Raw genomic sequence first — 15,804 nt, forward strand, 5'->3', positions numbered from 1 at the left:
ATGAAACAATGAATGAAAATGAAATTCATGGGCAATAGTACTTAGTGGACAAGGATCGAAAGGAATAATATATATATATATATATATATATATATATATATATATATATATATATATATATATATAATCCAACCAAATATCGAAACACCCAAGAAATACATACATGTATTGCTTCAAATAAATAAATATAGAAGACACAACGACACGGCCTCATTTTTTAAAATAACACTGGCTGTTTATAACTAAATCAATATAATAGCACCTATTTCTAATATTTTTAATATGTTTCCTAATTTAATATGTCAATTATTCGAAGCCAAAGTCACTTCTATTTTTAAAGTTAATTTTTCGTTCCCTTTACAGGTACCTACTCAATTTTTATAAGGTTTTACCGACCGAGTAAGAGTGGGATTCCACATCTCCGACTCGAATACATACACTATTTTCGAAATATGAGAAATAAAAAATAATACCACCATTCCAAATAGTATCGTTTAATGCGAACAATGAGAACAATTTTGAAAAAATACGCACCGAACAATTTTGTTAGGTACAATGGTTGCTGTTAGAAATTATAAGTTTCAGTCTTGCCACAGTACAAATTGACCGACTAAACATTATTCCAGATTCCTTACGTACTATTTTTGCTTAAATTTACTAGAGAATATTAAACATGTTGGTAGACTCAGCGAGTATAGAATGTTCTTTTTACATATATTATAATAATATTGGTGAAATTTCTTTAAGTAGGTAGATATTTGGAATAATATTCCCGTTTGAGAACATGAGTAGATGTTTAATGAATAGTTAATTACTTATGGACTTATAAATATTTATAATGCAGTATTTCCTAACAAATATGTACATAAATGAATGCGCCGTTGAGCGAATTCTCCGAAAAAGATATCATCTCGACTACGTGAAATGTCGAGTTAGAGGTCATGTCATAATTATATCGAGATTGAATATGTTTCAGATAAATCGCATTCAATATCTTTAAAATACAAAATACATTTTTGCTTTCAACTATTTTTCAGATATATTAATTGAAACGCGTCAAATGAAATGTTTTTTCTCGCTTATAAATTGAAAGAGAAATATTTTTTTTACCATATTAAACAAATATTTTACATTATAATTGTAATTTGTTGTGATAGGACACAATCTCATTTCGTAGCTATTTTTTTTTACTTACGATAAAATCTAACACACACCTAGCCTCCATGTTCCATAAACATTAAAGACTAAACTACATAACAACGATTCACTACGTGGTCATGATAAATGAATGGTAAACCAAATTATAATGTTAAAAAATACCCGTTGTTGATCAATTTACATAAATATAGTTATCCAGCACTGTCTATTTTGTAGCTACTTTAATCACAATAACAAAAGAATTTTTAATAAATAATAATTTAACAATATTTTCTCTGCTCTGGCATAAATTTATATATAAAAAAACACTACAAAGAAAAAACATATAATTTTATTTACAAAAAATACTCATAAAAATTAATTGAAAATACAACGTTCTATATGTTAAATTATGTAATTCAGGAGTAGCGAAACTAAATATCCAATAATCTCTTCAGTAGTTTAAAAACGGATATATCTGTGCAATTCTTGAATACAAGAGGGGTAGAACTTTTCAAACATTCATTTGAAAATTATGCTGTCTTGAATTTCCACATGAACCTAAATGGAACGTCTCTTGTTTTTAGGACAATAACTGTTAGCATAAAGTTCTTTGGTACAAAATATATTCATAACGTATCTTGTGACTCTGAATTTGTAAGATTCTCATAAGCTTGTGTAATAAGTGTCATTGTTGCTATTATTATAAAGAATATTTACAATTGAATAAGTTACAATACATAAATAACATACAACATATTATAGACTAGTTGTATTACACGGTCAATATCTAATCACCTCAGTCAAATAAGTACCTATTAAAAGAATTACCCATTTATTAGAATATTCTCTTAAAATGCATTAACCGAAAAATCGACTGAGAAGTTTAGCAGCTTAAGTATACTATCGTAATTCCTCCTCAATACCCGTAAGAAGACATTAGTTTTTCTGCCACTAACATTTCTCATACGTACGCTCATATAAATGTTCCCATAACATTTTTTCAGCATTATCGGCAAAATCCCGGTATCTATAGTATTCGAAATATCTCTCCCCTGACGTATTATAACATTACCTTTCATATTCGCATCATCTTATTCATTCCATTCGAGTGATTATCGAGCAAATCGATTATATTTCCCCAGTTCAAATTTATGAAGATTATACAATTAAAACGATATGATTTTATATTCCTCAGCAGGAACAGGAGTTTGTTTAGCTAATATTAAAATAATTTTACTAAATGAATACGTAGGTACTAAAAAAGAGGTTTCAACGTAAAACATATGTTATGTACATAGGTATAAAGTGTAAAGTCGATTCACAGTTCTGTGCTCATCTCAGCGGCTCCCGGCGGCTTGCTGCCATTTGCATTGCTGGACGATTTATAGGTAGCTTCCGTGCTTACTTGAGCACCATCGTTTTCCGAGTTCAATGGCTCGGCAGCCTGTCATGTAAATAAAAGCTGTAAATATTATATCGAAAAGAAACAAATAATACATTTATTAAATCTGAAAAAGTGAATGCAATTGAAATATATATAAAAAAATTAAACAGTGAGAAACACAACTGTTACTTTATAATAACCTAAAAATAAACACAAATTTAGAACAAAACATGGAACACTTCATATACCTAGATTAGCTACAAGTTAGTAAAGGGTTAGAGAACGAAACCAAAACTTAACTACTGAACCTAAACCGCATGCACAAACAAAATATCATCACGGGCGAACAAACCAGGGTGCGTGCAGCTACTCATTCCGCTATGGTTGCGACACAAAGTTGGGTAAGGTGCGAGCCTTACTTACTGCGTGCTTTCTATGAGAGGTTTAAGGATAATGTCGAGAGTGTTGTCGTGGCGGACGTGCGCGACGCGTGTATGCGTACGCGCCACGTTGGCGTTGTGGTCCCGCGACTCCCGCGTCGGCCGCGCGTAGCGCCGCGCCAGCGACCCGCTCTCGCCCATCAATATGTTGTTGTTGCTAGCATGTCTCTGCGTATGCCAATATATATACGCATCAAACTACCGGTGCATATTATACAATACATAATAAGCCTGAAATTGAGATAGTCATTATCGTTGACACCGAAATGTAAGGCGCAGGCAAGGTGCTATAGTGGCAAATGCTGTAATATCAGACATAAAAGTCATTTCAATAGTTTTACAAGGGTTGCTTAAGAAAAACTCAATTTTGGTTATGATCATAATGCTTTATCTGCAAATTTTACTTTTAAATTCCACTGTAGCACTTTGAAACTCCACGAGTAAGCCCCTTAAGCATAGACAGAGATATATAGATAGTGTTTGAAATCATAGTCATGAACTTTCTATCTGAGTGTCTGTCAGTGAATTAGACTAACCTACTTTCTCTAACACGTTGAAGTTACATAACGTTTTGTCATTATGACTTTAAAACTAAATCCATTCGGTTTGAGATTATTGTTTTATGCGTATTATTGTTTTCGGCAGCCTGTACACGGTTAGCTTCATCAGCGAGCCAGAAACAGGAGCTGCGAATTACCGCCGACGGCCCTCGTAAGCTCATTTAATCTTCGCATTTTTCACTTTTTTTGTTTACGAGACTTTCCTCAGGTAAAATAAATACAAAGGGCGTCCTCCCTAGCCCATATTATTTTAATAATGTTGTTGGGTAATTAAATTTTTGGTCATGTTCCCTATAAACATATAAAAATAACATTTTAATTAGTATATAGGTAGTGTCAAGTGTAAATAAGTTTAAGGGAATCTAAATTACGTAGATATTATTACGTCATATGTAATGTACGTAATAATACTTAGTACACAAGAACATCGACCAAAGACAAGTATATAGCTGAATTTTATTTTAAATTGATTTAAATAAAAAACCTAGTTTTTCAAAACTGAAAGGGGTCGAGGGCCGCCGGTCAGCGGAAGGATGTTAGAAAGCCAAGCGCCCACTCACGAAGAGAGAAAAGCCCCCGTCTGCGGGGTGGAGGTAGCCGCGCGGGGCGAGGTCGCGCGGGCGGCGCGCGGTGGCGCTGTCGCTGGCCACCGACAGCAGCGAGCGCTGCGAGCCGGTCACGCGCGCGGGCGCCGCAGGCGGCCGCCGCGTCACGGCGCCGGCCCGCGCCTCCCGCACCCCGCGCACCTCCGCGCTCCCCGCTCCGCCCGCGACCGACCACAGCCTACTCACAGGCGCTGTCGAACCACCTGCACCGCACTTGGCACTGTCACTCGATCTGTAATATTTCCCTAAATGACTGTCATTTCAAGTCAATCTAGTAAACCAGTTAAATTTTCTCTCTAATATTTTTACATTACAAAGAGATTCAAAAGATGTGGTTCAGGATCATCAGTTTTACCTCTAATAGATGCAATATGTCATATGATGCATCAGTTTTACCTCTAATAAATGCTCATACCTTTCTGACGAATACGCGTAATCCTGGTCCGCTCCAAGGCCAGAATCAGTGTGCTCATGAGAAACCCTAGCACTGCCCGAGATCAGCTCGCCACTGGAACTGTTACTGTTGCTGTTGGTCACGGGACTATACGGATTATTGTTGTTGGACACTGGAGTTACGTTGCCCTTGTAACCATTGTTCGTGAGGAAGTCATCACCGTTTCTATTTACGGTTTCGTCATAGCTGGGATACACGCGTCTGAAATATACGAGATCATTTACATATCTTTTACATACCTATAATTAATAATAAAAAAATACTTTCCATTGAACAGTTTTCAATACTCTTTAGAATAACGAAACTATTGTCACAGAAAATATTAAAAAGCATTCCACCTCTAGACTATTAAAACAGGTACACATGAATTTGTGGATTGGTTAAATGAAGGTGACATACCTGCCGTGTTTCTCATTGTTTGTTCTGTGTGAGCTGAGCGTACTGGATATGGATCTGAGTGATCCTTGATTATGACTGTCATGGCCTTTCCCGTGTGTTGCAGCACTTCTATCCCTCCTTGCCAACGATCCATGCTCAGTTCTAAACAAACATATATATACAGTTACACCATCAAGACTACTTGTCGAGAAATATATTTTTTAAATTTACTACCGATACTTACTGTCGATGTTTAGAAGATGTCCTCAACTTAGTTTGACGCGCGTGACTAGTCTGGACTACTGTGTAAGGGATTTCTTTCAGTTGCTCCTCGGTCATACCAGTCGTATCAACTAAAGAAAATTCTAAATGCTGCTTCAGTTCATTTGGTAGCCACTTCTTGTCATTGGGAGACCCTGACCGCGACCTAACAAAATATTTATTATTATTAAATTTATCAAATTACTATATTAAATTGGAAGAAGAACAAATCCAACTATATATTTACCGATGTTTTCTGTGTCTTCTATGTCTATGTGATGATCTATGTGTTCCAGTGTCTGGTTCCATTTGAGAACGACGAACGCTTGCAACCTAAAAGAAGACGTTAAATGAGAGGGCCATAAAAATGCACATTGACTTTATATAGTTTATTAAAATAAAATGTATGTGTGTATTCGGTTAGGAAGCTTATACCTGTACTCCACTTCCAGCATTCGTCTGCCTAAGAACTTCTTTCCATTGTGATTCTGATTCGATAAGTTCATATTCTCTGTAAAAATAACAATTTTACTTTTTATAAAAAGAACACGAGCTCGTTTGACTATTCATCATTCTAAACTCCTCATTGGATAATACACTTGGATGTTTGACATTTATTCATAAAACGAACACAAATATCAATTAGGTAACTAAAATTAAGCTTTCAAAAAAGGAACACATGTCTTATCAACTTACTTGGGGTCAGGGTGCGAGTCGTCCCTCTCAGAGCCGGACTCATGCTTGTGTCGCGAGCGATGTCGGCGATGCTTGCGGCCGGATCGACCCGAACCCCGCGACAGCTCGCTCTCCGCGTCCGATTGCTGCCGGCGAGACCGGTGTTTGTGCCTAATGATAATTAAAATTTTTGTGTTTTATGAGAATTGGTTGACAGACAACAACATAACGTGTGAAATAAATTATGATCCTTACTTTCTATTAGTTCTCGAGTCATTAGAACTCTGAGAATCTACGGAGGCGGATCGGTGTCTAGGAGCTGGTGGAGGCCTGGTGGCTGAGGGGGACGCGGAGTACAGTCCACGTCGCGTCGGGGCCGAGCGCGTGGACCGCGGAGACCCGCCGAGAGGGGCCATGGCCGGTGGAGGAGCCGGTTCGCCACTTATTCTATATTCAAATACTTATTTATTTTCATTTTCTAAGAAATCATTTCAAATTCAGAATAAATATTATTTTATCATTCACAGCATAATAATGTTGCCTTTCACGTTTTGGAAATATTTACTGAATGTCAAATCATACTTACGAGTTAGGTCTGTGAACTGAGGTAGGTTGTTTAATTTCTGGAGGGCAGTCTTTTATTCTCAAGTCTTCTAGCTTAGGAACTGAAAAATATAGACTTCTTGCAATAGTGAAACATAGATATCTTGTAACCGACATATCAACTATTTATTATTTATTTACTAAAAGTTTATTGCACTCAAAATACATTTGACCAAATACGAGTACAACTTAATGATAAGGTTTTTTAGCCAGTTTCCATAACAAAACCTAATAAGCAATGATATCAGTAAATTCTCAAAGGTTAGTTACCGTCATGCAGTGAAGAGTGCGAGACGTGCGAGGGTCGGGAGATGCGCCGCGACGGAGTGCGTGTGAACGCGGGAGGAGGTCGCGGACGCGTGCCTCGGCCACTAATAACAAAAACAACTACTTAGCTAAATATCTCGTTTAGGAATTGATTTTTTTTTCAACCTATAATAGACAGTACAACGAGTACATGAAACTAGAACAAGAACAAGATATTTGTTGCTCAGTCTTACGTCCGAGGCAAAAATATCGGCAGAGGCGTGAAGAACGCGTGATGGTTTGAACAACGCAGCAAGCTGACCGTAATTGGTGACTCGACGCAGAATATTGCTAACAATGGTATACCTGTTTCTTAGTCTCGTGCCCAAGGCGAAGATGTCAGCAGAGGCAGGTGAGGTCTGCTGCAGTCTGAAGAACGCATGATGGTCGGAGCAACACCGCCAGAGGTGGCGGCACGCTGACCTCGTTGGTGACTCAAAGCCGTATGTCACGGTGTCATTCTAGGACAACATTTGAAATATATGTACAAAAAATATTGCAGCTTAATAGAAATTAGCGATCAGCCAATCGGATTAAATATGAATTAAATTATGGATTATATGGCCGTACGAAACCCAAAAGACACTCAACATTTTCAACAGCATTTAACTAACTTCAAACAGAAATACATAGCGGCTCTGAAAGCATTGTCATTAAAATCTACCATAAAGTTTACTTATGTAACTTAAATCCTTTCAGGGGATTTAGATTTCATCACAATTTTCGCAATGGGAAGGTAACATTAATAACGTTGGTATTGTGCAGACGAATTTGCATAATTCCCTCAGTCAGACGTCTGCTATCTAATGATACATTCATAACTTAAGAGCTCTATTAAGAACAAATGCATATTTAATTAGGTTGTTGTTTTATACGAGTAAGACACTATTAAGATATTTAGGAGTGTGTAACATGTTGTTATTGCATGCTTATATGGACAAAACCAGCATGATACGAAATAAAATATTATTCCAGGACCCTTGTGTTTATTCAGAAAGAGTATAATAAACGCTTTTATTTGCACTATCAGGAATCAGAGCCAAGAGAATACTTGACTTTTTGCATCAAACCATTTCAGAAAACTGAAAGTTTTGACAATACAAACAAAAAGTGTTTTATGGCAAAAGTTGGTATCACTATCCAGATGCGATGCCCAGAGCGTAGTAAATACCAACTCAGTTGTACGCGACTTTATCTGTAATTGCCTCCTAGCGAATGTCTTTCAAGGAAGCGTAAAAGGTGGACTCCCATCTCGCACTAGCATTCAAAGTGCGCTATCAGTACGAGCGATCCGGACGAAAACCGGGTCAGGTGAGCCGGAGCTTATGTTTATTTATTTGCAATGCTAGTTTAACTCGGAAGGAGGTTCTTACGTTTTTGTCCGCTATGCGAAGCATGAAGTAACGCCCCTTGTAGTAAAGTTTCGAGACGCGAGGCCAGTAGTAGTTGGCTACTGTATGTTTGCCTCGTAATAGCAAAAGACCGCTCGGCGCCAGTCCCAGGAAATATTCCACGTTATCTTCGCCCTGTTAAGCATATATGGAAAATTTCATATTTGCATTGCATATCATAAAAATAAAATTAATATAGTAGTAATACGTAGAGAAACTTAAAAAAAATAAAAAGCACCTACCAGAACCGGATGAAGGTCTACGCCATACATGTCCAGCCATTTTACTTTATCCAGGTAGCTCAACTCCGCTTGCGCCGGAGATATCCCCCTGCAAGACAGTGTAATATTTTAACAATTCAAATGAAACTCATCCCAATTAAACCGTTGGGGGTCATAAACAAAATACATTATGCGTAAAGCCCAAATGACGCTGAAAACCGCGACGCCGCCGCCCGGCCGTCCCGCCCTAATCCGCCGCTCACTTGGTGTTAAAAGTAGGTACACATAATTTGCATGTAATTGCGGCTTTGTGACGACCGGCGCCGTCCGCAGACTGCATCTTTGCACAGTTAAAAATTCATTCAATTAGGTGAGAAAGGCGCTGAAGTTTAATTTCCGGGACGCGAGGCGACGCTTTAGGCGACAAACTGCTCCATCTGAAGCTTAATTCCTGAAAACTTGCTTTGTAGAGACTACTTCGGTATATATAGCAGAGTATTTTACTTTTCAGTTGTTTAGAAGTAATAAATTAAATATTGTAAGAGACACTTATTTCAAATTAATAACAAAGGCATTTGAAACTCAAATATATACTTATCTGATATAATAAAACCTATATTTCCGATGTGTGACAGTGCATGTATGCGACTAACTTAGATGTGGCAAAACTTTAATGGTGTTACAGCTTGAACTTCGATGACAATGCAGAAACGGACCTACTAACATGTTATATGCGTTGTATTTTATTTATAGGTTTTAAGATTTTGCACTATAATTTAAGTACATGGATGTGGGATCTCGACTGCGATGCCATATCGTCTATGTGAATGGAGGGAAATTCTACTATTTCTTCACTTTAGCCGTCTGCAATCTAAATAGTAAAAGTTTAACGATTAGCATTTCTAAGTTTTGGTCCCTAGATAAACTTCACGTACGTGAGTGTGCGGTGAATATCTGCAGCACGGGCCTCCAGCTCCGGAGTCTGGTGAGAGAGCAGACGGAACTCGGAGACGTAACCCGGCGCATGCCGACGGGTGTCGTAGTCACCCAGTTCCGCTACAGAAACAAAACAAATAATATTTTGAAAACATAAACAGAAAATAACTGATCATAACTTTATATGGGAAAACCTAATCTACATTTACTTTAAACCTGATCTATATTTACTACATTTATTTATACGATATATATAAATTGTGTCTGATCGCGAAAGTTATTGTTTTTCTAATTAACATCAACACACCTATAAACTTATCAAAAGTTTAGCACATTTTAATTAGTACCAAATATACCTAAAACCGTACTTCTTTTATGAAAATAACACAACACTTATAAAATACGTATTATTCGACTCACTCAAAAGATATAGGTATAAAAATAAACATGGTGTAGGAGAGTGATCCATTTTTGGAACAAATGCCTTGTTTAGACCGCCACGGGAAGCGTCACCGAAATATCCGTGACAAACAAGCAAACAAACATTCCATATTACTGTGCCCCTATTATGATAGCGATCCTGTTCTCGTAGCATTTGCGATGATTAATTTGATAAAGATGGAGAGAACTCATTGTCCTAAACAAATATGTGCTGTGATGCCATGTAAATAATCCTTTATGTATGAGCTGTTCTTGTGAAATAACATGTTTCCCTTGTTCATTATTTCTGTTTATAGCAACCTTTTTTGCAATTGTTATTTAATTATAAAATTTTCAGAGGAACATATATCTGCAATGGATTAAAACGAATTTCATGTTAACATTATGTGTTGCAAAAATAATTGGAATTATTTTGGAGATTTTTCTGTACCAAAATAAATAAAAATAGCAGTAGCTTTAATGTCGAATCGTTCATCATAAGGTAAGTATTGCGAACAGGTACATTAGCACTTCGAGTGAGATTCTGACGACATAAGATTAATGTTGCTTAAGTGTTAACGAAATACGTAAGAGCGCCCCACGTACTCCAGTTACGGCTTTAGCTAGAAAAACTATGACTAGTGAGCGAGCCTGACACTCATTTCCCGTCGTATATCTTTTTTTGTGCGCGGAAATCGCAACATCTGGTTCGCCTGCGAAAGCAACAAAGGAGTTCGGACTCTCCATACGTTACGTTCACGCCTGACATGAGAAAGTTCATCGATTCTAAAAAAAGAGAGAATAGTAAATCGTCTAGAAAAGTATCTTTGTTTAATACAATTTAGAAGTTCTAAGTAAATACGTGTTTAGAATTTCATTCAAAGCTTAAAAAATAAAATATGTTGGTGATGATGTCGCGCAATACTTAGATGCTAAGGTCACGAAAAATTAAATGGATATATCCACGTATAGTTTTGCATAACTTCTTGTGTTCATTTTAACCGTCTTCCAATTACAACCAAAGTAGATTAGCGTTAATAAATGAAATAATATCATAAGTAATGTGTACTTTTTATTAATGTATCACAATTTCTAACAAGTAGCTGAAATGGCCATAAATCTAAATATATTTTTAAACACTCCCACTAGAGTTTACGAGCCCTTTAACTCGCCTTTGATACAGATTTAAAGGCGAAGTAAAAAGTAAGAGGAGCTGAATTTCTGAGAGTATTTATTTTTGGGTAATGACGATATTTTATAAACATGCCTAGACATTTTGTGTGATCAAGTGCAAGAACATCAATTGGTTTTGAAACCCCAATTTATAGGCAGATTATTACTCGTAACGTGGCTTGTAACATCAAAGAATTCCATCGCCCGGTAGTTTTCGTCAAATGTAGATACTTTGTTTAGTTAAGTTAATGTGTAAAATCTGTTTCGCGCTTTACATGAGAGCGAGTCTGGCTTACAATAATAAATGGGCAGAATATTGATCGCTGATATAGAAACGATATTCTTATGAGTGATTCGAAGAGTAGTCTTATGATTGGGGAGTTGCAAAAATATTGACTATGCTATGCTGAGCCTAGATGGATAGAATAATTTATTAAATGCTTACCAGTTCAGTGTTATTTTGTTTTTAACCCCCAACGTCAGAAGGAGGAGAATTATAAGTTTAACGTATCTTGATATCTGTGTGTCTATCCATGGCATCGTAGCAGCCAAACGGGTAAAGTGGTTTTGTTTGGATTTTATTTGAAAGATAATTTAATCAAGAGCGTTCTTAGCTATAGTGTCTTAAACTTGTGCGCTTTGAACACATAACTAAAACGAATTGAACGAAATAAACGAATTGAATTGAATTGAATTGAACTACATTTAAAAACGTTCGTGCTAAGTCCCGTTAATATAATATAGGTAAGTGTTCTTAACAACGTTTGGAAAACGTGCGTTCAGCTATTTGGAAACCGTCAGCACTTTTCTAGCAAATTAGATGATGCCGGGGGATTTCTTAGATTTTTAATTTATTTCTCTAATTTCAGGTAGGAGGAAACGTTATCCTTACGATTGAATCTACCTGTATATATGTTTTAAATTTGTTGATATTTCAGGACTTTAATTGTATAAGCTCATCTGACCGTGATAAGTTATAGTTCCACACTAATATTATTCTTTTGTCTAGTTGGGTTCGGGGCTGTAAAGCTACGAAATCCAGGGTACTCATATTATTGTCTACATGTGGTGAAATGAGCACCCATTTGGAACATCGATCATGCGGCATCGGCGAACCGCCCATGTTCACGTCTGTTAGACGGATGATGCTGCAACCGCGCACATTAATATAGTGGCAAGCCGAATACTTAGAATACCACATGTAAACAAAAAAATTTCCAAGTCGTCTTTGCAACATAAATAGCGAAAACATTAATTTGAAGATGTATTCCTATATCAGGCCGGACCTCAGTTTTTATTTTTGGTAAATTGGTTAGTATCAATACAGGGATTCTTTTATCAAGCTCCTGGCTTGGCATCGATAAAACCTTATTTTGTAGTCATTGAAGTAAAAAAGAATGATGTATGATACGCTTGCATACTTAATACATTAAAAGCTCCTCACATAAGAAGCTAATGACATGGCACTGGATAATTTTGGGTGCAAAAGGCGGAAAAACGCGTATATTTCAGATAAAATTAAAAACAGATAAAATTTATAATTATTAATTTAAAAATTTGCCAAAAAAATTTCGTGAAGCGAATATTTTAATTAGATAAAATATTTTAAGGAGATAAAACGTATTATTATTATATCTAAGACATCATAAATGATCTCAAATAACCATGAAAAAATAACAAGTCTCTCAGAAGGTATACATAATACTTATGTGCCGCGGGCCCGCGTGGGATGTCGGCGAGATTAGATGCAAACGATGCCTCGCTGATAGCTCATTTACCTCTTGAATAACGCATCGATATTAGGCCCCCGCTACTATATGCCCCATAACCTTTTGCAAGACCGAACATAACAGTTTTCACGAAGATTATTTTCTTTATAAAGCATTTTGGTTTTATTCCTTTATAGTAGCGAGTGAATGTTACTGTATATACTTCTTACAGTGCGTTTATAATATCTAAATGTAAACACGGAAATCCAAAATATTCACAAAATGCATTTACAATCTAAGCTTCAAAATTATTCATTTAATTACTTATTAAAATATCGAAAACTGTGACGGTGGAAATAATTAATTAATGCGAATCTTCAAAGTAACTTCGGGCTTAATTAATAAATGTACAACGAATTAGACAAATACTGTTAACGTTAATTCTGAATGTAGAATTATAAAATATGTTTCCAATTTAATTAGATATTGGAAATGGCAGGCGGGAATTCCCGATAATTTGACCGCATTTGAGGCAGGACGTCCGCAGTATCTCGCCGCTGCAGTGTCTGGAGAAGAATGGTGCCAGAGATATTAAATGCAATTTCGAAAGTGATTATTTTCAGCCAGCCATAGAAATTAATATTCATGCATTTGGGGCGGTTGTTAAAAATAAAACGAAAAACTTTGACATACAATTATGAAACAAAATAATTTCAGATTAGTTTTTTTAAATAACTAAATGTTAAGAAAATCTTTTATCATGGAATTTTACTTATCGGAACTAAGAAAAGCCTAATAAATTTCCTAGGGTATTCATCAAGGGTGGCCGAAAGCATTTGATTGTATATTTTTCTCTTCGCGGATTAAAATAGAACATTATTTAAAAGTATTGGACACATCGAAAAATAAAACCGATTGCCGCGTGTGCCGTTGTGCACCCGCAGCGGCGTTAGTTTAACATTTCCAGTTTTTGTATAAAATTTAATCGAACCCATTCCCTTTAAAATTCAATGCAGATGGGTATGGCATTCCATACATACTCGTAGCTGACAATATTATTTTTTGCTTTCTGAGTTGGAAACATGTCATGAATAAATACTGAAAGCTATTTTTGGAAATACAGGATGGCCGGTACAGTTATAAAGCTCCAGCCCAAAAGGATGCCTGCCTATACTTTATTCAAACGAGAATCAGTACTTGATAACCATTCTTTCCTAAAATCTAATCTCATAATATATACAATAAGATATAAGTATATTTTTTCTTAAATTATAAATTTTCACCTAAAAGACAAAAATTTGCAAATAAATTGAATGCAAATTCCCTACCAAAACCTCATAACGCGGCAGGCAACACACTCCCAGTTCGTATTTCACAAAGTGACCGTAAAAGAGCCGTTTTACGGGAATGTTCGCGAGTGCTCACAATCAGGTTAATAAAATAGGTGCGCTATTATGTGAAATTGTGTACTAGAGGTCGGTGTATCGCGGTGTGTGCCGAGTGGGAATAGCGGGTTAGTGCCCGCGCGACACTTTGTAAGCGGGGCACGGCTGCCTCTCGCGGATTTTACTGCAACTATTGCCGAGAAACTCTAATTCTTGTAGCCCACTGTTTACAACAGAAATACGCGTTGAGTGCCCCGGATTATGTCTCAACCACATTTCTATACCCACTTTATATGAGGCTTACAAGGGTTGGACTGCAGCAACTGGTACTTACCGCGTCGAATATTTTATTTACTAATTTCGTAGCATTTATTGTTACAAAGTTTCTATGCGAAATTGACCAGTCTTATATCAATTTAGGATTAAGGTCTTCACATGGTGTTTTATTATATACCTAAATAAAAATAGCTCGCATATAAATTTGTATTTACGAGATAAGCTGCCACGATCACGATCGACCGTCTCCTTGAATTAGGTTTCTAATACATCAAAGCTGACTTTAATAATATTAGTCTAGACATAAAGAAACCTAGTAAAATATTTTCTGTGTAAAAGCAAAAAGTAAACACTTGACAAAGGCTAGACGAGCTAAAACGAGGGAAAATAAAATGTAATATGTACCATATTACATTTTACCAAATTGACCTTTGACCAAATTCGAATCCAGACTCTGATCAAATTTTAAACTTAATAATATACATTACTATGTATATGTAAATACATAATATTGTTATCATCATAATTAGGTTGTTCACAGACCAATTAGATACACTATAATCCTCTTTATATCTTGACATGCTAGGTCGTTTAATCTTCCATCTACCAGCGATCATTTGTAAAAGTAAATTTACACTTTACTTGTTTTAAATGACACTCAACAACTCTCAAAACAATTAGACGCGGAGAAGAGAAAAATAGTTGTCTTAGTGACACTTTTTTGTTATGTCCTTCTATGGATAGTTTAACTCTTGTCATATAAAGTAGGTATAATTTTATAGTACTTACATTGCAGGACAAATGCTGCTAATTCAGCTGCAAGATCGAATCCGACGGGCAGCCGACCTCTGAGCACGTCTTGTTTTAATTGCAGGAACAGCTGGTACCTACCAAACAATATAACATTAATTTATATGCTACTTTCATTTACAAGTTAAATTGCCTAGCGTAGTTGAATATTAAAATATTTTTCACGTTGATGACAAAATAGGCACATACATTTTTAAAGCAACGAAGATCAAAGACTGGAATAAAACGTTGGAAAAATAAAAATAAGGCGACGAGAGAGTATCAATATTTAATTACCCGAGGGACCGTAAATAGCTCCAGGGAAGAGACAACAAATTAAATGACGATTTTGTCTGCGAAGCCAAATTGTATAATTGGTGAGACAAAAGTCTGGAATGACGAGCAATAAAAGCACGTCTAGACTTTTTCTGCCTTTTGAGCTGCTTTGTCACTTCGTGGAATATTTTATGAAGATATAAGTATAGATTTATTTCGCTGTTGTATAAGACGTCATAATTTCATTGTGCAGAGACTGGGGCTCTTAAAAGGAAATTAAATATTAAAACATCGCAAAGATTTCCAAAGAATTTCTAAGTATTAAACCGCTGCTTTTATTCAAAGGAAGATGCTTCCCCCTGAATTGTAGCAACAGACACAGACGCGGGAGACGTCGACAGAGCCGCGTCAACACTGTAGGT

General features: G+C 36.2%; 1 protein-coding gene across 4 annotated transcripts in view; it reads right to left on the minus strand.

Moving 5' to 3' along the window:
* Positions 1-478: 478 nt before the first annotated feature.
* The window catches only part of LOC128681038 (uncharacterized protein), a 37,855-nt gene continuing 22,529 nt past the window's right edge, over positions 479-15,804 (minus strand). Inside the window, exons 5-21 of one of the 4 annotated variants that reach the window (XM_053764583.1) lie at positions 15,107-15,204; positions 9,354-9,474; positions 8,440-8,527; positions 8,180-8,332; positions 7,113-7,267; positions 6,771-6,871; positions 6,484-6,562; positions 6,153-6,344; positions 5,919-6,068; positions 5,658-5,733; positions 5,470-5,555; positions 5,206-5,388; positions 4,983-5,123; positions 4,545-4,784; positions 4,085-4,361; positions 2,948-3,132; positions 479-2,584 (exon numbers count right to left, since the gene is read on the minus strand). In XM_053764583.1, coding sequence (XP_053620558.1) covers positions 2,569-2,584; positions 2,948-3,132; positions 4,085-4,361; positions 4,545-4,784; positions 4,983-5,123; positions 5,206-5,388; positions 5,470-5,555; positions 5,658-5,733; positions 5,919-6,068; positions 6,153-6,344; positions 6,484-6,562; positions 6,771-6,871; positions 7,113-7,267; positions 8,180-8,332; positions 8,440-8,527; positions 9,354-9,474; positions 15,107-15,204 — 2,341 coding nt within the window. In that variant the 3' untranslated portion in view covers positions 479-2,568. The remainder of the gene's footprint in view (positions 2,585-2,947; positions 3,133-4,084; positions 4,362-4,544; positions 4,785-4,982; positions 5,124-5,205; positions 5,389-5,469; positions 5,556-5,657; positions 5,734-5,918; positions 6,069-6,152; positions 6,345-6,483; positions 6,563-6,770; positions 6,872-7,112; positions 7,268-8,179; positions 8,333-8,439; positions 8,528-9,353; positions 9,475-15,106; positions 15,205-15,804) is intronic. The other 3 variants (XM_053764596.1, XM_053764588.1, XM_053764604.1) reach the window with 3 other exon arrangements.

Source organism: Plodia interpunctella, chromosome 2, assembly GCF_027563975.2.
Source record: "Plodia interpunctella isolate USDA-ARS_2022_Savannah chromosome 2, ilPloInte3.2, whole genome shotgun sequence".
NCBI lineage: Eukaryota > Metazoa > Arthropoda > Insecta > Lepidoptera > Pyralidae > Plodia > Plodia interpunctella.